General features: G+C 47.1%; 1 protein-coding gene across 4 annotated transcripts in view; it reads right to left on the reverse strand.

Annotated features, from left to right (window-relative positions):
• The window catches only part of elavl4 (ELAV like neuron-specific RNA binding protein 4), a 65,965-nt gene extending 63,549 nt beyond the window's left edge, over positions 1–2,416 (reverse strand). For all 4 annotated transcript variants that reach the window (XM_036520949.1, XM_036520945.1, XM_036520948.1 and 1 more), the window contains exon 1: positions 2,256–2,416. In XM_036520949.1, the coding sequence (XP_036376842.1) occupies positions 2,256–2,303 (48 nt within the window). In that variant the 5' untranslated portion in view covers positions 2,304–2,416. The remainder of the gene's footprint in view (positions 1–2,255) is intronic.
• Positions 2,417–26,706: the final 24,290 nt, after the last annotated feature.

Consider the following 26,706-nt stretch of genomic DNA (forward strand, 5'->3'; position numbering starts at 1 on the left):
TGGCAATATCAGGCAAATGATCACATAAATTGTTCATGCTGTATTTAATCAGATAAGGAAGTTGGAAGTTGCATTTTGGGGAAAAATTTAAGAGACAAAAGAGAGACAAATGAATACTGCGCACAGCGGACTTCAAAAAGAGAGACCTCTCTGCACTCCTTTTGAATTTTTGGTCTCTAAGCAGAGGACAATGAATGACGGCTTTTAGAGGCTATTAGGGAGGGTTCTGTTCATTTGACCAGATTAAGCCACCTGCTGCAGTCCCATCTGCATACCGTGCGCAGTGGCCACTTCACTACTGTCAGCATAACAGTGATTTTTAAAAAAAAAATAAAAAAAAGTCAGAGAGCTCCAAAGCTTGGAAGCCGAAGCAGTTTGAATGCAAGCCGAATGAGAAACCATCACAGATTAGACACCCACAGTTTCATGTCAATTTAATGCACCAAGTGAGGGATTTTCCCTCCGTGTTTTCCAGGGAGGGTTTCCCCTTTCCGCTCCCAGCTTCAACGGCACTCTACATTATCAATGGCACATATATTCACACGGATGCGCTATAAACGAGGAAAGCATTTGAATTAATTATTTCGGCATCCAGCCCCCACAACTGCCACAATGTAAACACAGCGGCACTGCCTCCACCTACCCATCCGCATGAATACGGCTCCTCTCAAAGCTAAAGCCAGTTAGAGTGAAACCTCCAGCCCGTTTCGGCTGGAGTGAATGATCTGATCAGGATAACTGCAGAGAAAATGATCAGGGAATGGTTTCTTTTCTCTTGAAGCCAGCGACCGTTAGATCGAAACAAGTACAATTTAAAACTTTTCACACCTTGTTGTCTTTTCATTTGCATTATTTTCAGCTTCCCCAAGTGTCATTTCTTTTGAAAATCCTGACTGACAACTGCCCGTCAACGCTAAACAGTTTCACTTCAATCATATAACCTCTGTCTCATCACCCACTGCCACTGACAAACCGAAAATACACAAAGGTAACTTTTGAAACCAAACATGTGCAAATGCGTACATTATATGGTCTGATACACACAGTGCCCTTCACAATGTCTCAGGTGCTACCGTGTTTTTAGGTTGTCAGCGTGCTAGGATGGTGTTTGGTTCACTGAAGATGGAAGTATTGCAGCATACCCAAGGTCACACCACACCCACAGACATACAGACAGACACACAAAAACACACACACGCACACACACACACACACGCACACACACATACATATGTGCTGTACACACAAGGGAAGGCTTTAAAGAAACTGCACTTAACGCAAACTTGACAACTCCTTGCCTCTTTTCCCCTTCCGCTGACGAACGACATGGCCAAGTGCACAGGCACGGTAGGTGGAACATCACATGCGCAATCATGTAATTAACTGATTGGATTAAGATTACCCCGAGTTACGGGAATTCCTCCAACTTTTGGCACTTGTTTTCTCATTTTACTTATGAAATGCACACTCATCCACCTTCTCCTCTTACCAAAAGTGACCTGGCTCCCGGCTGGGTGGCTGGGAGATCCCTGGGAAAGAGCTGCGATCGCACCTCAGGCATGGAGCCTTGGGCAGGGGCTAGTCCCATGTGCTGGGGGTACCTCATCATCATCTCGAGATGCTGCCCACAGGCTCCTCGCTCACACACAGACAGAGAGAGAGAGAGAGAGAGAGAGAGAGAGAGAGAGAGAGAGAGAGAGAGAGAGAGAGAGAGAGAGATGGAACAGTAAAGGACGCAGGGAGAGTGAGAGAGTGAGTGGGATAGATAGAAAGAGATAGGAGAGGGTAGAAAGAGAGAGGAGGTAGAGAGAGCGATATACACGCAAATACTGCTCCGTGCACACGCACACACGTACTCGCGCACCAACACACACACACACACACACACACACACACACAGGCACGCTCACACTTAGAGCCCCAGATGGGCGATTCCTCAAGCAAGCTAAGCGTTAATAGCCACCTTGCTTTGAATAAATGAGGGGAAATAAAACAGTTGTGGCACAAAAAACAGACAGTCGCCCTGCCTCTCATATATTACTGTGAGCAAGGGTGAATGGAAAGAGAAGTAGCCCCCTTTCAACTATAACCATCGAGATCAGCTGAAAAATTCAGCATTTTTCATAACTCAGCACCCCCCCCCATTCCTCCATCTTCTGCCCATCCTACAATCATGCACACATAAACACAAACACAAGACAGGATGATAAGCAGCACATACACCAAAGAAAAAAAATCAAATCCATTTTCTTTACCTCATTGCTCAACAAAGCAGCGTTGAGTGTTCGGCTGATTTCGAACATCTTGTAGTCGATGCTTTTCTTGTCCCTGTCTTTTTCTTAAGGTTCCCCTTCTATGGATCTCTCCTTCTCTCTGATGGAAATGGGAGTCAGTCCCAGCAAAAAAAGAAAAAAATAATAGATAAAAAAATAAAAAATCCTCTATTATTGTTGCTTTGTTTTGGTTTTCTGTCCCCCTTTTTTATCTTTTTTTTTTTTGGTGCACCTCTGTTAGATGTGGCGCTTGTGCCCAGGGTCTCGGCACACGACTGAAGAGTCAATATTTTTTTTATCTCCCCAGAGTCACCACATTAAAACAAGCAGTCGGGCTGGCGGGCTGGTTCCCTTATCTGTCCCCCGCACACACGCTCACACAATGCGCTCCGATCCTCACACTGCTCTCTGGCAGATTAGCTTGTCCCAAAACATAGCTCTTAGTTTAAACTCTCTCTCTCTCTCCCTTCCTCTCTCATTCCTTCTCTCTCTCTGCCTCTCTCTCTCTCCCTCTCCCTCTCTCTCCCTCTCTCTCTCTTTCACTCAAGCAGCTACAGTTCACAGTATTACCACAAGGTGGGAAGGCTGTGCTAACAACAATGGCACGTCCACATCTGCCATCCTCCTCTTTCATTCTCACTCCTTTCCTTTCCTTATCTTTACATCCTTTTCACACGTGAGCTGCAGGACATGGCTGATTCTTTTCTGTTCTTCTGTGTCCCCTCACTATACATCAAGCTGTTCTGAGGTGAGTAGGCCTGATTTGTGTGTAGATGATTGAGCTTTGCCATTAATAAATTAGTAAGTTCCAAAATTCCTAATAAAAAGGAAATTTCCCATCATCACTCTATTTGAGGTGTTAAAAAAGTTAACTAATCCCTATCTGTTTTCTTTCATCATGTTTCATAAAATACTAAAATGTGTTCAATTGTGATGGTCAATGTGCTGACTTAATGTCTAAAAATACTGTGATTTAACCATACTCACTGGTGTGTTTGTTGTTTATTTAGCCTGTTAGTTATCTACCAGTGGAAATGGGAACACATTGCACAATGTTTGCATTCCTTAGCCTAATTTTAATTTTTATGCAGTTGGACCAAATATGCAAGCACATCTTTGACTTTAGATGGAAACCAGAATTTTCCTGTCTTCATATGAAGTAATGTCTTGAGTGATATACTGAACAGAATGATTGACTTATGTTTTCAAGGTCTTTGAGCAAGCCTGTGGAGATCAGATTCAAGCTCAAGTCTTGGTCCTTTGGATTGCTATGCCTTAGCCTTAATAGAGCCTCAACTATTATTAAATAATCTGCTCTACAACAACTGGATCACAGATATATGTCCTAGCCTGACTGAGCAAGAGTTGCAATGACTGAAAAGTTCTAGCTGCTAGTGAACTCTAAGTGAGCTCAGAAGGACAAAAAGGTACAGCATGACTCTTCTTGGTGATTCTCAGCAACTGAAGGTTGTCATCCACAAGGACGCATTTGTTCTACCATAGATATAATGGTTACTGACATTGAACTTGATTTAGCAAGCTGATATTTAGTTAGAAGAGGTGTGCCCTCATGACTGGGAGAAGACAGTATTTGCCACACTTCTGGGGCTGTTTGAATTTAAGAGACTGCCTTTTAGCCATTTAGCCATTGTTACTTCTGGAAGTTACCTTCCAGAAGTTGTTAAAGCAAGTGCCCAGAGGAAAGGTAGCTGATTCCATCTTCATTTATTTGGATGAAATTATTGTCTATTTCACAGTTTTCAACACCCTCCTGAGGCATCTGGAAGTGGTGTTCAAGCAGTTCTGGGGCCATAGGTTGAAGCTGTAGCCCTGGAAGTGCAGATTGCTTCAGTGAGAGGCGAATTATGGGGAACACTGAGTCAGTGCTGATGGGGTAGCCTCTGACCAAGAGAAGGTGAGCTTTTCAGTTAATGGCCTAGCCCTTCTTCTGTCCACCTTATGCAGTTCTTTTTTGGCTTGAAGGTTAACCGATTTTTCCATGCAGCATCTCCTGGCAGCGCATGGGTATTGATGGACTGTCTCCAACTTTTTTTGTTTTGTGCTGTTTGATTTTCTATGCCTTTTTAAATTTAAGATTTAGAACTTATGGCTGGAGTTCTCAATAAACACACAATGGTGGGTCTATCTAATCTATATAAACTGCGAGATATGCGCTGGCATTTCCCTTCTTGATTTGTATGAAGGACAAGGAACAGGGGGTTGCTCTCATGGATGATGGCTGTCTTAGTTGCACTAAGCTTGCATGATTCTACTGAAGATGCAAGCCTTTATCCATAAAACATTCCTGCACAAATATTATACGCAGATATGCCCAATGTGTGTAGTTACAGTACTGTGGAAAGAAGAATGTAATAAGTTAGGGTTACGACCTACCTCACACACCTACACTACATCCCCTTTAGGGTTTCTTTTTTCTTTTCCTTTGGCACAGGCTCCTTCCCACCTAGAGGGGGCGGCCTCACTTCCCAGTAACACAGGTTAAAGGGGTTAAAGGATGTGACCTCACCTGGGTCAGAGGAGGTAGGAGTTCCTGTTGATACTGGAAAATGTTGCAGTAGTTGTTTTTGGTCCAGCAGAGGAATTGATATTATTTTGTTGCCAACTCTTCGGTTTTGGAGACAGTGTTGTTCTCTTCTGTGAGTGTTTTGCTCTTTTCATAACCATGAAATTTGTATACTGTACATTTATTTGCTATTATTCTTGGCACTGGAGTTTCTTTTTTTTTGGGGGGGGGGGGGGGGGGGGGGTCATGATGTAACCTAACCCTAACTGAACAAAAAAAAAAAAACAGATCTGGTATCAGCCTGAGGGGCTAGACAGAGCTTCCCACTTCAGTGGGTTGCCAGCAACTGGCCCTCCAAAAGTGGTCTCCTAAAGGCTCCACTTCCTAGGCGAATCCCTTGTTAACCTGTTGTGTCACTTCAGGATTGTGAGCTCTCTACCTCGGAGCAGTGCCTTTTTTTTTTTTTTTTTTTTTGCTTATATCTTATATTTTACACATTCACACACTGACACGTACACCACACCTTGTTAGAATGTATATCTAGCATAGGTGAAGCCAGGTTAAATGGCTTCCATACCTCAGGAGGATCAGTTGCTCAGTTGATCCATTAACCACAACACCATTATCCTTGCACCAGCTTCCAGCTTACATGTGAGTAAAACTGAATTCAAATTTTGAAACAAGCATTTAATTTCTGTGTACTTTTAATTTTGTAATTAATGTCAATAATTGAATTCTTAACAAACAAAACTGGGTTTTGAACAATTCCAGTATATTTTCAACAACAAGAGGTGGCTGCGCTTTCAGGGAACAGCAACTCAAAAGAAAGGCTTACAGAGACTGAGTGCTAGCTGAATAAACATTACATATAAAATCAAGATTGAGTGGAAATTTGGACAGAGAACTTTCCATTTTGTCTGACAGGATATCAGGAACATGGTTGCTGTTAACATGATTTTGGATCAGAGGAGATCAGCCAAAAAGGAGGTGCTGCCTATGAAACTTGTAAATGTGATATAAAAATTACACAACTGGTCATATATCTGTTTTAAATTGATCACTTGCATCGGAAAATACACAGAAAGTTTAGTGAGGTGTTTGCAAATCTTCTGGTCCAGATATTGTCTATGACAGGATGACAGAGGTCACTGTTTAGGCTTCTCAGTCATACAAGTTTTTTTTTTCAGAATCACCAGTTGGATATATTATGTTCATATCACTTCAACATCCACTATACTCATGCAGGAGTGCTAGGGTGTAGCAAATGCTCTTATACACCCACGCACCAACCACAACTATTTTTTCATGCTTGCAAGTCATTGGCTGATGACATGGCTGGGATCAAACCTGGTCCAGAGAACTCAGCATGTGCTTAAGGTGAGCACCTTAGAAGAATTTTGAATTGTCGTGCAGCTGTGAAATTTTCTTGAAGAACAGTTTAAATTCTTTGTAGTTCTTTATGAGATTGTTTTGATTTTCTTTTTTCCTCTTTAGAATGGGGAGAAAACACCTCAGATCCAAGCCTCCACTACTCCCAGTAAATGTGATAAGTTGCAGGCCAAAAGAGGATATAAAATATCATTGTCTGTTGCTGTCTATGCATACCTAGATAGCACTAGCACAGGGACACACAAATATAACATTATAATCACATTCTTTTTTTGTTTTAACAGGGGTTCAAGCACCACTGATTCTTGTGCACTCTATTGTTTTTTTTTAATGTACTTAGAATGTGAACAAAATACAGGTAGAATTTGATCAGAATCCACTTATTGTAGTGAAATTATAGTGAAAACTGTGCAAAGTGCAAAATATGTGATTAGAAAATGGTTAAGAATTCCAAGCATTGATGGTACATTGATGGTACCTATATGTTTTTTTTAATGTAGTTCAAATGTAATTTGAAGACTTTAACATACACCCACAGGACATGTATGTGCACCTGTTTATGAGGAGGCACATCTGATGAAATCCAGTCAAAGTGGAGGCATTCCATATCTAACTCTTTGCAAAGGGTGGATTAGCGAATTCTGTAGCAGCAACATCTTGCACAGGAAATAGGTTGTATTGCTTATGACGGGCAGTGAATTGCATTTGGCAAACTCCAATGACTCTATTAAAGGACACTTTCTGTAGCTACTTGAGCACCACACCCTCAAGGTTTCACTGCTCCTCTCTCCTCTCTTTAATTTCTTAATAATAATGTGTTGCTATATAGGCCCCTTTAGATATCACCCTTACAGTTTTCACACCTGTACAGATTTATGATAAACCTTATGTATGTAAGGGAGCGCTCTCATACATGCACATACAGAGCGCTCACACACATTTATATATGTTCACTTCATAAATCTCTTCTTCTTATTCCCTGTTGCATGGGTTTTATTTTTAATGTGATATTGTCAGTACTCCCGCCTCCTAGCCCTGCGCTTTTGGTTTTTTTTTTCCTTTTTCCCTTGTTTCTGCCTGGCCCCTTTCTCCGCCCCGTCTCCACCTGATTACCTGCGCACCTGCATCTCATCCCCTCGTCGGTCTGTCCCTTTATATGCCCTGCTCGCTGTTTAGTCTTTGCTAGTTCGTCTCAGTGTTTTTTGCCTGTTTCGTCCCCGCGTTTTCTTTGCTTGCTAGTTTTGTGATTTACGACCTGCCTGTTTCTGACTCCGTTTTTGCCTGCCGCTTTGATTCGTTTGCCTGATCGTGCCTTCCCGTTTTCCGACCCTGCCTGTTCTGACTTTCCCGTTTTGGATTTGCCCTCGGACTGCCTCTCTGGTATTGACCCTGCCTGCATACTCGTTTTTGATTCTGCCGTGCGTTTCTCTGCCCTCGCGTTTTTTTGGGTCTGCGACTGTGTCCTAACCTGTGCTGCCTGACAGTACGAACTAGCCAGTATGGACCCAGCAGACCTACCTCACCTGAAGGCTGCACTGGAGCTGCAAGGTGCGTTGTTGGGGGGGCATCAGAACCAGTTGGACGCCATCGGTCGATCCCTGGAAAGCTTCGCGACCAACCTAGCTGGCGTCACTGCACAGCTGCAGCAGCTGCAGCTCAACCTGGGTAGCCGCTCCTCTTCCCCTCCGTCCACAGCAGCCGCCCCGCCTGTCCTGCCCGCACCTCCGAGCCGGGAGCCCCGATTGCCACCTCCGCAGTCGTACGCAGGTGATCCGGGAACCTGTCGATCGTTTCTGTCTCAGTGCTCCTTGGTCTTCGAGCTCCAGCCCTCCACGTTCCCTACAGACCGAGCGAGGATCGCGTACGTCATCACCTTGTTGACGGGCCGAGCCAGGGAGTGGGGCACTGCGGTCTGGGACGCCGATGCCCCCTTCTGCCACGTCTACACCGCCTTCGCCGAGGAGATGAAGAAGGTGTTCGACCGCTCCAGGCACGGGCGCGAGGCCGCCAGGGAGATGCTGCTGATCCGCCAGGGGCGCCGGTCGGTGTCGGACTATGCCATCGATTTCCGCACCCTGGCTGCCACCAGCGGTTGGAACACCGAGGCTCAATACGACGCCTTCCTCCACGGTCTTGCTGAGACCATCAAGGATGAGCTGGCCACCCGGGAGCTACCCCCCAGCTTCGACGCTTTGGTGGAACTGGCCGTTCGTGTGGACCAGCGCCTGACGCAGCGACGAAAGGAGAGAGCTGTCGGTGGACTGCCTGGTCCCTCTCGAGCCCTTCCGTTAGCGCTCGCAGCACCGAGCCCCACGCCTCCGCTTCCTGCCTCACCGGAGCCGATGCAGGTCGACCGCACTCGTCTGTCCCCAGCCGAACGTCAGAGGAGGCTCAGCACCAGGTCGTGCCTGTACTGCGGGCAGGCTGGTCACTTTGTGGCGACCTGTCCGGTAAAAGCCGGCGCTCACCCGTAGCGAGGGGATTACAGGTGAGCGTTACCCCTATCTGCCAGTCCCCTGAAATCCGCCCCCTGTTCTCTGCCTCCCTGCTCGTCGGGGATCAGCCTCATGCGGTCTCTGTTTTGATCGATTCAGGGGCCGATGGGAGCTTCATTGACGCTGACCTGGCGGCCCGCCTGCGTCTCCCCCGCATCCCGCTGCATTCACCTCTGGAGGCCCACGCCATCACCGGAGCCCCGCTGATTCGCATCACCCACGCCACTCCCCCGGTGAATTTCCTCATTTCTGGCAACCACCACGAGGCGATCGTGCTGCACATCATTGACTCCCCCCAAGCTCCCGTGGTTCTGGGTTACCCATGGCTGGCCCAGCACAACCCCCACATCGACTGGGAGGGAAACAAGATCCTGGGCTGGAGTCAATTCTGCCACTCCAACTGCCTTCGCGACGCTCTGGTCCCTGTATCGCCGGTTGCCCCAGCCCCTGAGGAGTTCCCGGACCTGTCGGCTGTGCCGCCGGAATACATGGATCTCAAACCGGTCTTCAGCAAGTCCCGCGCTACCTCGCTGCCCCCACATCGCCCTTACGACTGCGCCATTAACCTCCTGCCCGGTTCGTCACCTCCTAGGGGCCGCCTGTATTCCCTGTCTGCACCGGAAACCGAGGCGATGAATAAATACATCCGGGAATCCCTCGCCGCCGGCATTATTCGTCCGTCCTCCTCACCCGCCGGGGCCGGGTTTTTCTTTGTGGGCAAGAAAGACGGCTCCCTCCGTCCCTGCATTGATTATCGGGGCCTCAACGCCATTACGGAGAGGAACCGCTATCCCCTGCCGCTTTTGACTTCTGCATTTGAATCGTTGCAGGGGGCTACCGTTTTTACGAAGCTGGATCTACGCAGCGCCTACCATCTGGTTAGGATCCGAGAGGGGGATGAGTGGAAAACGGCTTTCAACACTCCATCCGGGCACTATGAATATCTCGTTATGCCATTCGGTTTAACTAATGCCCCTGCCGTGTTCCAGTCCCTGGTGAACGACGTCCTTCGCGACATGCTCAACAGGTTCGTGTTCGTTTACCTGGACGACATCCTCGTTTTTTCCCGCTCCCTGTCAGAACATGTCCAGCATGTCCGTCGTGTTCTCCAGCGCCTGCTGGAGAACCACCTGTACGTCAAGGCGGAGAAGTGCGAATTCGCCCGTAGCACCATCTCCTTCCTGGGTTTCATCGTCACGGCAGGGAGCATGCGGATGGACCGGCAGAAGGTCCAGGCTGTGGAGGAGTGGCCTCGCCCCGCCTCCCGTCGGGAGCTGCAACGCTTTCTGGGATTCGCGAACTTTTATCGACGCTTTATTCGCGACTACAGCACGGTGGCAGCTCCCCTCACGGCTCTAACATCTGTCAACAGAGCGTTCGCCTGGTCCCCGGAAGCTGAAAGGGCGTTTCGTAATCTAAAGACCCGTTTTACCTCGGCGCCCATCCTGACTCAGCCTGACCCTGCCCGGCAGTTTTTGGTGGAGGTGGACGCTTCGGATGTGGGTGTGGGAGCAGTCTTGTCGCAACGCTCATCGGCTGACAACAAGCTCCACCCCTGCGCCTACTACTCCCACCGCCTTTCGCCCACGGAGCGTAATTACGACATCGGCGACCGGGAGTTGTTGGCTATCAAGCTGGCGCTGGAGGAGTGGAGGCACTGGCTAGAGGGGGCGAACCTGCCGTTCCTGGTGTGGACGGATCACAAAAACCTTGAGTACATCAGGACGGCTAAGCGCCTTAACCCTCGACAAGCCCGCTGGTCACTGTTTTTCTCCCGATTCCACTTCACCCTGTCTTACCGCCCGGGAGCCAAGAACCGTAAGCCAGACGCTCTTTCCCGTCATTTCACCCCTGCAGATGAGACTCAGGAGCCCGGCACCATCCTGCCCGCCCGATGTATCGTCGGGGCGGCGCATTGGGACATAGAGACCACCGTGCGCACCGCTCTCCAGACCGAACCGGGTCCCAGCTCCTGTCCCCCTAACTGTCTTTTTGTTCCCCAGCCAGTTCGTTCTCAGGTCCTGCAGTGGGGGCACTCCTCGAGACTCGCCTGCCATCCCGGTGCTCGTCGCACCGCGGCATTCATCAGTCAACGATTCTGGTGGCCCACCATGGCTAAAGACATCCGGGACTTCGTAGCCGCCTGCTCGGTCTGTGCCCGGAATAAGACTACCACCCGACCACCCGCCGGCCTGCTGCAACCCCTGCCTGTACCCAGACGACCCTGGTCTCACATCGCCCTCAACTTCGTTACCGGTTTGCCCCTGTCTGACGGTAACACCACCATCCTCACAGTCGTCGACCGTTTTTCCAAGGCTGTTCACCTTATTCCGCTGCCCAAACTACCCTCCGCCAAGGAGACGGCCCAGCTAATGGTGAACCATGTATTCCGTTTACACGGTCTGCCCACCGACGTCGTGTCTGACCGGGGTCCCCAGTTTACTTCTCATTTCTGGAGGGCGTTTTGCAGGCTACTGGGCGCCACTGTCAGCCTGTCGTCCGGCTTCCACCCCCAGTCTAACGGCCAGACCGAGCGGGCAAATCAACAAATGGAGACGGTGCTGCGTTGTCTGACATCCCAGGAGCCCACGACGTGGAGCCAACACCTTTCTTGGGTGGAGTACGCCATAAACTCCCTACCCTCTGCATCCACGGGTCTGTCCCCCTTTCAGTGCTGTGTTGGCTACCAGCCGCCCCTGTTTCCGGCCCAGGAGGAGGAGGTCGGCGTACCCTCGGCGGCGGCGCTGATACGACGCTGCCGCCGTACCTGGAGACGCGCTCGGCTCGCGCTGCTCCGTTCCACAGCCCGGATTAAGCGGTTTGCCGATCGTCACCGCTCCAAAGCCCCTCGCTATCGCCAGGGCCAACGAGTGTGGCTCTCCACACGGGACCTTCCCTTGAAGGTGGACTCCCGAAAGCTGGCTCCTCGTTTTATCGGCCCCTTCCCTATCGCCAAGGTTATTGGTCCTGCAGCGGTCCGGCTCAGGCTCCCGCTCTCGCTCCGTCGCATCCATCCCACGTTCCACGTCTCCAAGATCAAGCCCGTCATCCGCAGTCCTCTCTGCCCTGCTCCCCGGGCTCCGCCGCCACCTCGCCTGATCGACGGAGCGGAGGCGTACACTGTGCGCCGTCTGCTTAAGGTTCGGCGCCGGGGACGTGGATTCCAATACCTGGTGGACTGGGAGGGCTACGGCCCCGAAGAGAGATGTTGGGTCCCCGCCAGAGACATCCTGGACCCCGCCCTCATCCGGGACTTCCACCGCCGACACCCTGGTGCTCCTGCTGTTACGCCTGGTGGCGTTCGTAGGGGGGGGGGGTACTGTCAGTACTCCCGCCTCCTAGCCCTGCGCTTTTGGTTTTTTTTTTCCTTTTTCCCTTGTTTCTGCCCGGCCCCTTTCTCCGCCCCGTCTCCACCTGATTACCTGCGCACCTGCATCTCATCCCCTCGTCGGTCTGTCCCTTTATATGCCCTGCTCGCTGTTTAGTCTTTGCTAGTTCGTCTCAGTGTTTTTTGCCTGTTTCGTCCCCGCGTTTTCTTTGCTTGCTAGTTTTGTGATTTACGACCTGCCTGTTTCTGACTCCGTTTTTGCCTGCCGCTTTGATTCGTTTGCCTGATCGTGCCTTCCCGTTTTCCGACCCTGCCTGTTCTGACTTTCCCGTTTTGGATTTGCCCTCGGACTGCCTCTCTGGTATTGACCCTGCCTGCATACTCGTTTTTGATTCTGCCGTGCGTTTCTCTGCCCTCGCGTTTTTTTGGGTCTGCGACTGTGTCCTAACCTGTGCTGCCTGACAGATATGCCTTATATGTTTCTCTTTATGTACACAAAATTAGATATAATAGTTTAATAATAATTTTTCCGCCATTTTTTAGTATTAAGTGCATGTAAGACGATGGGTTGATCAGGAAACGAGGGATGAAAGGGGAGTTACAGTTAATCTTCCTTGGCAAGAATGTAAGCAGCATCCAGGCATATCTGGAGCCATGCTTTTCTGGATTTTAGCATAATTTTTCTCAGTTCAGACAAATGGCTATTCAAGTTCTATCTGTGAAATCACACTTACACAAAACACCAAGACTGTGGACTGAAAAGAGATCTTGATGGCCAATATCTGTGTCAGTTATGCAGCTGAGTTACATTGACATTAGTGCTTGCAGAGGAGGTGCATGGCATGGTGCATGGTCTTTGCTGCCCAGGCCCAAGTGCAGCACAGGCAGCACAGGCAAATTTTTATCATTTTTAACGTATTGTGGTAGTGCTAACATTATGCGTGCAATCACAAAAATGTTTCAATGCAAATTTTTATTTTTTCACACTACCAGTTCCACAGCGCACTAAAATAAAATAAATGCTGATTTTGATGATAGGTGCAGCTTCACTGATGTTGGCTGATTGGTAGCTGATGAGTTGCAAAATGCCTATGAATGGGTGCTTGGAAAAATGTTACTGAACTAGTGGTGTAATATCATGTCAACAATTGTACACTATTTCTCAAAAATTGAAGTTACCTCTCTAAATCTACCAAGATAGAGGATGAAATAGACATAGAATATACAACATAGAGTATACAGCGTAGAAAATACAACACAATTTTATAGCAATCCTAATAACATGGCAATGCCCTCTAAAACAACAGAGGTACTGGTTGGCTATGGTGTTTGCTATAAGAAAGGGTGAAGACACAAAGAAAGACACAAACAAAGTTAGCGAGTAGCTAACCATATATATATGCTATATGGACAATATATACTGTATATATATATATATATATAAGTTTACATATACTAATATGAACATATTAACACTACTATTAATATACTTAATCATATACCTATTTTTTTGCTGGTTAAAAGTTTCAAATGTTTTTTGTTCAGTCAAATGTCATAGCCTTGTGACATTAAACAAGGTGATACTAACTAAATGAATAAGTATATGTAAAATTCTCTCTTCCACATTAGTGGGTAGGTGGAGGCTGGGCAGACTTATCACAGTGACATCATTAAGGACTAAACCCTCCAAGTCGTCAGAAGGAAACACATTAGTTAAATACACAAAAAGAATATATATTCATATAGCCTCCTTGTCAGTATGGTTGTCAGTACTCCCGCCTCCTAGCCCTGCGCTTTTGGTTTTTTTTTTCCTTTTTTTTTCTCCTTGTGTTTCTGCCCGGCCCTTCTCTCCGCCCTGTCTCCGCCTTATTACCTGCGCACCTGCATCTCATCCCCTCGTCGGTCTGCCCTTATTTATACCCTGCTCGCTGTGCAGTCAGTGCTAGTTCGTCTCAGTGTTTTTTGCCTGTTTCGTCCCCGCGTTTTCTTTACCTCGCTATTCTTGTGATTTTCGACCTGCCCGTTTTTGACTCCGTTGTTTGCCTGCCGCTTTTGCTTAGTTTGCTCGATCGTGCCTTCCTGTTGTCTGACCCTGCCCGTTCTGACTATCCCGCTTTGGATTTGCCCACGGACTGCTTCCCTGGTTTTTGACCCTGCCTGTATTCTGGTTTTTTGATTCTGCCGTGTGTTTTTTCTCTGCCCTCGCGTCTTTTGGGGTCTGCGACTGTGTCCTACCCTGTGCTGCCTGACAGTACGAACTAGCCATCATGGACCCAGCAGACCTACCTCACCTGAAGGCTGCACTGGAGCTGCAAGGTGCGTTGTTGGGGGGGCATCAGAACCAATTGGACGCCATCGGTCGATCCCTGGAGAGCTTCGCGACCAACCTAGCGGGCGTCACTGCACAGCTGCAGCAGCTGCAGCTCAACCTGGGCAGCCGCTCCCCTTCCCCCCCGTCCGCAGCAGCCTCCCTACCTGTCCTGCCCGTGCCCCCGAGCCGGGAGCCCCGATTGCCACCTCCGGAGTCGTACGCAGGCGATCCGGGAACCTGTCGATCGTTTCTGTCCCAGTGCTCCTTGGTCTTCGAGCTCCAGCCCTCCACGTTCCCTACTGACCGTGCGAGGATCGCGTACGTCATCACCTTGTTGACGGGCCGAGCCAGGGAGTGGGGGACTGCGGTCTGGGACGCCGATGCCCCCTTCTGCCACGTCTACACCGCCTTTGCCGAGGAGATGAAGAAGGTGTTCGACCGCTCCAGGCACGGGCGCGAGGCCGCTAGGGAGATGCTGCTGATCCGCCAGGGGCGCCGGTCGGTGTCGGACTACGCAATCGATTTCCGCACCCTGGCTGCTACCAGCGGTTGGAACACCGAGGCTCAGTATGACGCCTTCCTCCACGGTCTTGCAGAGACCATCAAGGATGAGCTGGCCACCCGGGAGCTACCCCCCAGCTTCGACGCTTTGGTGGAGCTGGCCGTTCGTGTGGACCAGCGCCTGTCGCAGCGGCGAAAGGAGAGAGCTGTCGGTGGACTGCCTGGTTCCTCTCGAGCCTTTCCGCTAGCGCTCGCATCACCGAGCCCCACGCCCCCGCTTCCTGCCTCCCCGGAGCCGATGCAGGTCGACCGCACTCGCCTGTCCCCCGCCGAACGTCAGAGGAGACTCAGCACCAGGTCGTGCCTGTACTGCGGGCAGACTGGTCACTTTGTGGCGACCTGTCCGGTAAAAGCCGGCGCTCACCCGTAGCGAGGGGATTACAGGTGAGCGTTACCCCTATCTGCCAGTCCCCTGAAATCCGCCCCTTGTTCTCTGCCTCCCTGCTCGTCGGGGATCGGCCTCATGCGGTCTCTGTTTTGATCGATTCAGGGGCCGATGGGAGCTTCATTGACGCCGACCTGGCGGCCCGCCTGCGTCTCCCCCGCATCCCGCTGCATTCACCTCTGGAGGCCCACGCCATCACCGGAGCCCCGCTGATTCGCATCACCCACGCCACTCCCCCGGTGAATTTCCTCATTTCTGGCAACCACCGCGAGGCGATCGTGCTGCACATCATCGACTCCCCTCAAGCTCCCGTGGTTCTGGGTTACCCATGGCTGGCCCAGCACAACCCCCACATCGACTGGGAGGGAAACAAGATCCTGGGCTGGAGTCAATTCTGCCACTCCAGCTGCCTTCGCGACGCTCTGGTCCCTGTATCGCTGGTTGCCCCAGCCCCTGAGGAGTTCCCGGACCTGTCGGCTGTGCCGCCGGAATACATGGATCTCAAACCGGTCTTCAGCAAGTCCCGCGCTACCTCGCTGCCCCCGCATCGCCCTTACGACTGCGCCATTAACCTCCTGCCCGGTTCATCTCCTCCTAGGGGCCGCCTGTATTCCCTGTCTGCACCGGAGACCGAGGCAATGAATAAATACATCCGGGAATCCCTCGCCGCCGGCATTATTCGTCCGTCCTCCTCACCCGCCGGGGCCGGGTTTTTCTTTGTGGGCAAGAAAGACGGCTCCCTCCGTCCCTGCATTGATTATCGGGGCCTCAACGCCATTACGGAGAGGAACCGCTATCCTCTGCCGCTTCTGACATCTGCATTTGAATCGTTACAGGGGGCTACCGTTTTCACGAAACTGGATCTTCGTAGCGCCTACCATCTGGTTAGGATCCGAGAGGGGGATGAGTGGAAAACGGCATTCAACACTCCATCTGGGCACTATGAATATCTCGTTATGCCATTCGGTTTAACTAATGCCCCTGCCGTGTTCCAGTCCCTGGTAAACGACGTCCTTCGCGACATGCTTAATAGGTTCGTGTTCGTTTACCTGGACGACATCCTCGTTTTTTCCCGTTCCCCGTCAGAACATGTCCAGCATGTCCGTCGTGTTCTCCAGCGCCTGCTGGAGAACCACCTGTACGTCAAGGCGGAGAAGTGCGAATTTACCCGTAGCACTATCTCCTTCCTGGGTTTCATCGTCACGGCAGGGAGCATACAGATGGACCGGCAGAAGGTCCAGGCAGTGGAGGAGTGGCCTCGCCCCGCCTCCCGTCGGGAGCTGCAACGCTTCCTGGGATTCGCGAACTTTTATCGACGCTTTATTCGCGACTACAGCACGGTGGCAGCTCCCCTCACGGCTCTAACATCGGTCAACAGAGCGTTCGCCTGGTCCCCGGAAGCTGAAGGGGCGTTCTGCAATCTAAAGACCCGTTTTACCTCGGCGCCCATTCTGACTCAGCCTGACCCTGCCCGGCAGTTTTTGGTGGAGGTGGACGCTTCGGATGTGGGTGTGGGAGCAGTCTTGTCGCAACGCTCATCGGCTGACAACAAGCTCCACCCCTGCGCCTACTACTCCCATCGCCTTTCGCCCACGGAGCGTAATTACGACATCGGCGACCGGGAGTTGTTGGCTATCAAGCTGGCGCTGGAGGAGTGGAGGCATTGGCTAGAGGGGGCGAATCTGCCGTTCCTGGTGTGGACAGATCACAAAAACCTAGAGTACATCAGGACGGCTAAGCGCCTTAACCCTCGACAAGCCCGCTGGTCCCTGTTTTTCTCCCGATTCCACTTCACCCTGTCGTACCGCCCGGGAGCCAAGAACCGTAAGCCAGACGCTCTTTCCCGTCATTTCACCCCTGCAGATGAAACCCAGGAGCCCGGCACCATCTTGCCCGCCCGATGTATCGTCGGGGCGGCGCATTGGGACATAGAGACCACCGTGCGCACCGCTCTCCAGACTGAACCGGGTCCCAGCTCCGGTCCCCCTAACTGTCTTTTTGTTCCCCAGCCAGTTCGTTCTCAGGTCCTGCAGTGGGGGCACTCCTCGAGACTCGCCTGCCATCCCGGTGCTCGTCGCACCGCGGCATTCATCAGTCAACGATTCTGGTGGCCCACCATGGCTAAAGACATCCGGGACTTCGTAGCCGCCTGCTCGGTCTGTGCCCAGAATAAGACTACCACCCGACCACCCGCCGGCCTGCTGCAACCCCTGCCTGTACCCAGACGACCCTGGTCTCACATCGCCCTCGACTTCGTTACCGGTTTGCCCCTGTCTGACGGTAACACCACCATCCTCACAGTCGTCGACCGTTTTTCCAAGGCTGTTCACCTTATTCCGCTGCCCAAACTACCCTCCGCCAAGGAGACGGCCCAGCTAATGGTGAACCATGTATTCCGTTTGCACGGTCTGCCCACCGACGTCGTGTCTGACCGGGGTCCCCAGTTTACTTCTCATTTCTGGAGGGCGTTTTGCAGGCTACTGGGCGCCACTGTCAGCCTGTCGTCCGGCTTCCACCCCCAGTCTAACGGCCAGACCGAGCGGGCGAATCAACAAATGGAGACGTGCTCGGCTCGCGCTGCTCCGTTCCACGGCCCGGATCAAGCAGTTTGCTGATCGTCACCGCTCCAAAGCCCCTCGCTATCGCCAGGGCCAACGAGTGTGGCTCTCCACACGGGACCTTCCCTTGAAGGTGGACTCCCGAAAGCTGGCTCCTCGTTTTATCGGCCCCTTCCCTATCGCCAAGGTTATTGGTCCTGCAGCGGTCCGGCTCAGGCTCCCGCTCTCCCTCCGTCGCATCCATCCCACGTTCCACGTCTCCAAGATCAAGCCCGTCATCCGCAGTCCTCTCTGCCCTGCTCCCCGGGCTCCGCCGCCACCTCGCCTGATCGACGGAGCGGAGGCGTACACTGTGCGCCGTCTGCTTAAGGTTCGGCGCCGGGGACGTGGATTCCAATACCTGGTGGACTGGGAGGGCTACGGCCCTGAAGAGAGATGTTGGGTCCCCGCCAGAGACATCCTGGACCCTGCCCTCATCCGGGACTTCCACCGCCGGCACCCTGGTGCACCTGCTGTTACGCCTGGTGGCGTTCGTAGGGGGGGGGGTACTGTCAGTACTCCCGCCTCCTAGCCCTGCGCTTTTGGTTTTTTTTTCCTTTTTTTTTCTCCTTGTGTTTCTGCCCGGCCCTTCTCTCCGCCCTGTCTCCGCCTTATTACCTGCGCACCTGCATCTCATCCCCTCGTCGGTCTGCCCTTATTTATACCCTGCTCGCTGTGCAGTCAGTGCTAGTTCGTCTCAGTGTTTTTTGCCTGTTTCGTCCCCGCGTTTTCTTTACCTCGCTATTCTTGTGATTTTCGACCTGCCCGTTTTTGACTCCGTTGTTTGCCTGCCGCTTTTGCTTAGTTTGCTCGATCGTGCCTTCCTGTTGTCTGACCCTGCCCGTTCTGACTATCCCGCTTTGGATTTGCCCACGGACTGCTTCCCTGGTTTTTGACCCTGCCTGTATTCTGGTTTTTTGATTCTGCCGTGTGTTTTTTCTCTGCCCTCGCGTCTTTTGGGGTCTGCGACTGTGTCCTACCCTGTGCTGCCTGACAATGGTTATAATAACTGCATGCTGCAACAAACCAAGATACCTAAAAGCAGACCACTGAGAGACACTTGCTAGTTAAACTGCATTCATAATACATTAAATTGGTTTGCTCTGGGTGAATTTTCTCAAAAGAAAAATATCTGGCGCAGTTATAATATGTAATATTAGGCAGAAGGTTGAACTGTTCTAATATTATAATGTATTAGTTAATGATTAAAAGGGTCAAGTGATTAAAACCACTAAAACACATACAAATAATGATTTGCTTATCAGATGAAGTTCTTTCATTTGGTTTCTCTTCCATATCCCAAAAACAAGGTGATATGTCAAAACCACTCCTCATGAGTAACTGGTCTCCTGCTTGGCGGTAAGGGGGGGGGGGGGGGGGGGGGGGGCGGTTGGAGGGGTAGATGGATGTCTGAAGGTTGGATGTCTATATTATATGAATGGGAGAAGTATGTAGCTTGAGTGAACATACATTTTAACGAGTATGCCTAGACCCAACGTAAAGGTCAAGATAGAATATTGCCCACTGGAAACAATAAGATGCTGTGAATAGTAACTGAAGAGCATACTGGGGGTCAACACCATGCCCTCTCCCTCTACTTTAATTCCCATGGATCACTCCCCCTAAGCCCCAGACTCCTGTAGATTCAAGCTTTTGCCAATTGCTAATTCTTCAACCAGGGACTTCAAGTGGAATATTTGCATGTTTGGAATTACTTCACATCTTTTACGGCAGCAAAGACAGTAATTACCAATTGTAAAACTAAATGAATTTCAAACACCTCAAATGACATATGTAAAAGTTCCACTGTTCTCTTGGTGCCTTTTTCTGAGGTCAGAGAATAAGTTTTCAGTTTTTTTCCCAATTGGTCCTTGATTTTCTGTTTTTTCTTTTGGAAAATGCTACATCTTCATTGGCTTGTGACAATGTTGATTGTAAAATGATATTTTTTGGTTTATTGATTGATTGATTGATTGAAAATGCACTTAAAGTGCGGTAAATTAAGTACTACATGTAGTTTCAGAATATGAGTTTAGAAGGGAAAATTCTCAAAATGTGATTAGAATGGCTATAACAGTGAAGATGTCACAATCAGAATTTTTTTCCCCTCTTTTTTCTCTAGCTTCTCATGGAAAAAAAGGTACTCCCTGGCTATGTCCTAGATAGACACTGCTTCTGAGGAGCACTCCCACTCAGCAACTCCCCCATTTAAAATCACGTCCCAAACAACAAAAACATGGAATTTTGAGAAACCCCACCTGGAGCGAATTAGAAGAATATAACCTTTGTATCCTTCTCTGAATGGCCAGTCAGTTCATGGCTGTCATTGTTCCTCTCCGTCTAGGAACATGACACACAGTGAAACTAAACTCATCTATGATTGAAGAGTTGGGAACAAATATGGGCAATCGGCCCAAAAGCTGTTTATCAGGTTTTGAGAATTTTAATATCTGGAGGTATCCAGACAGTCATTTTCGATTTGTTCTTTGCTAAATGATTATGCACCCGCTGTCACTGATACTGACCAGACTTTTAAGTGTGTCCTAAATTTGCCTTCTTTTAGATGGCTGCTCAGTTAGTGGTCCCTAGGAAGGAGCCAAGCAGCAGGCAGCATCCTTTCATTTGAAAAGCCCCTGTCTACAAAAGGACTGGTAAGTCTATTGCCTTTCATCTCCTTGTCTCACCTCTTAAAAGATTACATTTGTGTTTTACCTTTATAATTACCCTTTTATTCACACTTCAGTTAATAACATAAATTCATGTTCATGAATGTATCTTTCTGATAACTGCATTTCCCCCTAAAAAATCTGCTTATTTTTCATGTGAAATGTATTAGGTCTTTGCACATTAATTGCATTTCTATCTTGTGTGTGTTTTAGGTTTCTGCTAGGGTCAATAAATTGCAAGACACTGTACTATAATTATCTCATGAAGATGTTAAACTATATGACTCAATACAATTTATACCACTACTACTACTACTAATAATAATAATAATAGTAAAAAGAAGAAGAAAATGGAGAATACTGGAGAGGAGGAGAAAATATACCCTTGAGTAGGCTGCGGCTTGTGTTCAGACTATAGCCTGTTTGGGAAATGATATGTCCTGTAAATGTGAATGTACTTTATTGGGCTGTTGACAGGGGGAGAAAATGTATTATGTTTCAGATAAAATGCCTGCCCATGCAATTTTTAAACACTTAAATTGAAATTACTATGAATTGCTTCGGACAGATTCTGGGCTCTTAAGCTTGCTAGGGTAAATTTTAACTGTGAAAATAAATCAGCACATGTTGAACCAAACTCCACTGCTGGTTGGTTGTTTTTGGTGGTTCAGTAGCACCTTACATTGAAGCTGCAAAGGGAAACTCATGGTTTATTGCAAATTCATTTTGAGAGAAAAGATGTGCTCGCGAGAATTTGGTTTGGATACTGACATAATCACATCCCATTGTCATGGTCTGCGTGAACTCACAAAATGAATTATACTTTTTCCACTATGTATTCCTCTGTTTACCTGAAAACTTGGGTTGTGCTCACAAATGCATCTTTGCTTCCAAGGGAACTTTGATTGACCCCTTTTCTTCAGACTCAGTGGCACATGTGACCAACAACCACAGTTTGCTTTAAAGGAGCAGGGAGGGAATGGGGCGAATATCTTGATGCGAAAGCTGTTTTTCAATTCAGACACAATTAAGTTACTCTCCCCCACCGCTTGTTTCACCAGGTCAAGACTGAGAGCCCAAGGTTTCAAAAAATCAAATGAAAATGTGAGCTTTGTGTTTATTCGTGCTTTGCCATAAAGACGGAATTATACTGATTCAGTTTTACTCCATTTCCCTTCGCTGTCAAGAGCAGTAAAAAATGCTGAATACAATCAACTTCAGGCTATAGTGCATCTTATTGAGCTGTATGATACAGTAACATAAATAAATAGATGGTCAGTCATTTCTTACTCTGGAAAGGATAGGTGAGACCACTGCACTGAATGTAAACATTATCTAATTGTCTGAATTCAAGTCATTTTTTGGAATATTGTAGAATCTCTAGTTTATAACAAGTGACAAGTTATAATAGACAAAAGCCTATCTATTTTACAACAAAGCTAATAAACATTTAATACTTTTACTCATAAATGGAAAATAAACTGATAGAAACGCAAGTTTTAAGAGCCATAATTAATATGAAAAAAACCCAAACAATCAACTGATTTCAAGTTCTCAAAAGCAACACAACAATTTAGCAGGACACTGCGTGTGCTACATGGATATAACAAGCATAAAGCAATGCTTTGTCCTTTTGTGAAAGTCAACAGAAAGGTTAAACCTATTATGTTGTCCATGGTGATGTCTATGGCATTGACATATTTGTCTGTGGTCTAGCCTGCCTGAGTAATGTTACAGAGTTAGGCTCATTCAGCATTCTGTTTATTCACAGTCACAACATGAAATGGTGGTGACATGTTATGAATTGTAACATGATGAATACTTGATACTAAAAGCTTCATGCCCTGCTCTCCTTGACCATAAGTTAAATGACTTGTGGTTTTCTTATTTCTTCAGTTTGCATTGATGACAGTCTGCCTTGTTTTTCCTTTTGAATGTAGACATTGCCTGTTTTGTCACAACAGACATTAAACTGACTCAAACAAGGCATTTGTTGAAGCAGTGATGTCTGTTATGTTGGTCATTTGTAGTGATTGTTGTGCATTCACATTCTGGCCACAGGCGACCAGAGCAAGTGCCCTAGGCATTTAAGCATTGATTCACTGGAACAGGTTCTATGAGGGTCTTCTCTATATTAGCTACAGACATCAAGCTACAAAGCTACATTTAGCTACAAATCTTTTTGAATAAAAATTAATATAAAGGATAGGAATAATAGTGTACGCTACCACTACCACCACTACCAATACCTCCAACATAATCAGTTTTGTGAGGGGTCATTTCATCACACATTTTATATTCATATTTTTTATAATGTCAGTTAATGTAAAAATATCATAGCAGTCCTATTTCACATTCTGGCTAGATGGCTAGGTATAGTATAGCAACAAATCCTGCTACATTACATTGAACAAATTGAACTGTACAGGAAAAACTCATAATGTTGTCTAAATTTGCGCAACTTGTACAAATGTATTAAAAAGCACATTGCTTTTTAATGGAATGTGGGCCACTCAATCCCTCAATGAAATTTTGAAATGTGTTTTTCCATCACAGCTAATGGATTGGTGGTTTTATTCATGCATATCAGGCTGCTGTAGCTTCAGCCAGGTTCACTGATAACGTTTATCCAATTTCTCCCTCTCTTTGACCCCAAACATAACTAGAGTAGTAAATCAATCAGATCATGATGAACAGCTTTGACCAGTGGGACACTAATCTGGTAGGGAATACAAAAAATTCATCAATACATCAAAAGACAGGTATCTGGAGTGGTATGAGCCATTCATTAAGAATAATTTTCAAATGAATAAATATAAATGTAAATAATTCCATAAATGATCAATAGATTTAGTGCTAATATGATCATACTGCCCAAATAGCTGGTGTTTCTGCCTAAGATAAAATTACCTTTAAACACTGTTCAGCAATAGATTTTGATCTTTCTGTAAATTTGATTATTGTTTATTTCTGATAAGGAGAATGATCACATCTGCAATGATGGATGCACCTACTCAACACTAAACACTAAACTTTATTTCTCACAATGAAAATATTTATACATGTCATAATGATTTGAATTTAAGCACATTCACCTGAATATCAATTAAAGACATAGAATCAAATTTTTATAGAACACATTCAGAATGGTTTCCATGACTATTTTAGTATGATGTATCCACTGAAAACAAGACAAAAACACTCATTATTCATTCCAAAAACCATAATATTTACAGGACTACTTCAAATCCTTACCTTTTTCATCATCTCATGTTGCAAAAAGACACACCTGAAAGGGCCATTTACAACCTTCTTCTGTGGTTTTTACCTGGGTCACTAGATCAGTATGTAAAAGACATATATTGAGAGGTCTGTTGGTAACATTAATGAATGTGTCTTGAAATGAATATTCTGCGTGTTGGGAGCAAAATGGTTCTCACAAGCAATCGCAATGTAAAAGGTATTTTGAGATTTCTGTGTTGACAGTGTATTATAAATATAGTGTACTATACTGAAATGGCTGAGTGTAAATATACAAAAGGTGCCATTACCCTTACTATGCCAGGATGAGGTCCTTCTTTGACACACTGTACTGTACTGTATGTGCCTCCTTTCTGACCCCAGGGGGGAGAGTGGCCAGTTAATAGCAGCCTATTGACACTGAACCATCTGCTGGAGTGGACCACAGCCAGCAGGGAGGAGAGTGAGAGTCACTACAATATCCCCTTCACACTGCTGGTGCTCTCTCTTTTTCTCTCGCTCTGTCAGAGAAAGACACAGAAAGAGGGAGAGGGAGAGGAGCAATGTGTAGGCCTGATGCCTCCTCTGTGTATTACGGTTAAAGGGTAACTTTCACTGAAAAGATTCCACTTCATGTTGTTCCCTTCCTTACAAGTTTAGTGTGGTGGCATACTGAAAGGCAAAGAACCCATTTCGCAGTGGACTTTTTGCAATTTTTCACAGTCTAACATCAGTACACGACATTTCCCCATCTCTAATGCATGAGTGATGAATGGACATTTGATGTATGATTCCCTGAAACAAGTCAGTTTTTTTATAAATTCATATTAGCCTTCAAAGTATGTAAAAGTGGTTGTTCAGTATTTAAAAAACCTGGCGCAGTATTTAAGAAATGTTTTTAAAAATCTAACTAACATATGTATTTTAATTGGTTTCAACCAAATGTGCTCCATCTAACTTTGTTCCTCTCTAACAAGTATAGGGTGCATTGAAGCTAAATGCACCCTATAGTTGTTAACACAGAGAACTAGCACACTGCTGTAATGGATGCTAATTCAAATTAAACAGCTAGGGAGTATTATTTTGTGTATTTTAGCATATTTATCATAACATTTATGTGTTTGATAATAGTTGCTATGCTAAATGAATACTATGAGAATAGTACTGGTAAATCTGAATATGAAAAAAGTCACACAGTAAAAAAAAGCATGCTTGACGGGAACTGTTTTCCTCACATACGTTTCTTATATCTATAGTGACTAATCCAGTCATTAAAACATAGCTAAACATTATTTCAGTTCTCAACATGCTTAACATTGGCGGTGACTCATTCCCCACCAATTTGCAGCAGCCACTTGGGTGAAGCATGGCAGCCATTTTACACTGCATCTCGACTCACATATCAGTTGCAGCGGAGAGGTAATCAATTTTCTTTGCTACTGAATGATGCTCATAGAACTTCTGCGATACAATACTTTTACACTTTTTAAAACATAAATATTCCCCACTGATTCCAAAAAAATGTTCAAGATTTGTTCTTAACTTGAACTGAGACAGGTCTTCGATACATAGAGATGAACTGTCACTGGAATCGTTGAGTCTGTAGGGTGATCTCTTTGTCAGCTGCCCCTCACCCCCCTCTCTGGCCTCTTAATCCCACAAGTCTCCTGATTGCTGTCGCCATAGTGACTCTGTACCTTCCTTCATGCAGCCTCCTCTGTACTGGTCCCCTGCGTCCTGTCTTTTCACTGCATGACCTCCCATTCATTGATGGTGGTTTATGTATGGAGGTCCAACATAGTCAAACTGAAAAGGATTTCCCTGTAAACACACACACACACACACACACAGAATAAAGTGCTTTGAACCAAAGTGTAATAGGAGACATCTTCATCTACCACTGAACAGTTTTATAAAAAACAGTTTTCTGCACTAAAATTTTCATAGGTAAACAGCTCTGTCAGTAATCAGAAACGGTTGTAGCTTTCACGTTTGGAAATAAGACAGAGACGGAATGCAACTGAAATTTGCATAGATAAATAACAATAATTATCTTTTAAACTCTATTAGGAATTCAAGCATAAATACTGTCTGTTTCATTCCATTTATGTCACATATTTGTGTACAGTCTGCACGATGGGAATTATGCTTAGGTAAAACTTGTTTTGAGGGAAAATAATAGTATCTCATGGGAGGCAATTAAAAACTGAGGATCAAGAACTGGACTGTATTTTTCTTTTGTTTTCTGTGATTGATGTATTCATTAAATCATCTGTTCCGTTCTGCAGCAAGGATGACAAGAGCTGGGCAGTATACAGATGTGCAGAATTTTTGTGGATGGAGACAAATATTGTCAGAGGAGTTTGCAGCCAGACTGAATGTCCACTAACATCTTTTTACATCACTCCTCTATAACAAAGAGCTGGAGTAACAGCAACACAGGCACAGCATACACAGTGTGTAGTTCAAATTAGCCTAGCCCAAAACAAGCCTATAGGCATGTTTATTCCACCAAAAATTAACAAAAAAAGAAAAACACAGGTATGTGAAAAACGAACAAGATCAGCAGTGGATACTGAGGTTATTGTGTTACATCCCCCCCCCCCCCCCCCCCAAAGGAAAAAAAAAAAAAACAGGAAGCAGTTAATTTGTCAAGGTTAGAAATTATATGACAGCAAGGACAGCTATTCAATTTTCAATTGTAAGAAAGTATTGGCCATCACAATGTCTCATCATTTACAACATAATCATGCAGCCCTAGCCCCAGCTTGGTATCAAATATGGTCAACGAAAAAAAGGGCAATCTTATTAAAGAGGACCCCCTCCCTACTCTCATTCATCTGTTCCTGGCTTGTAAGCATATAACCTGAAAATTAGCAGCACAAAGTCTATATGCAGCTGTCCCTAGCTTCCAAGTCATATGGCCATTCATTTGAT

The sequence above is a fragment of the Megalops cyprinoides genome, chromosome 2 (genome assembly GCF_013368585.1).
Source record: "Megalops cyprinoides isolate fMegCyp1 chromosome 2, fMegCyp1.pri, whole genome shotgun sequence".
Lineage (NCBI taxonomy): Eukaryota > Metazoa > Chordata > Actinopteri > Elopiformes > Megalopidae > Megalops > Megalops cyprinoides.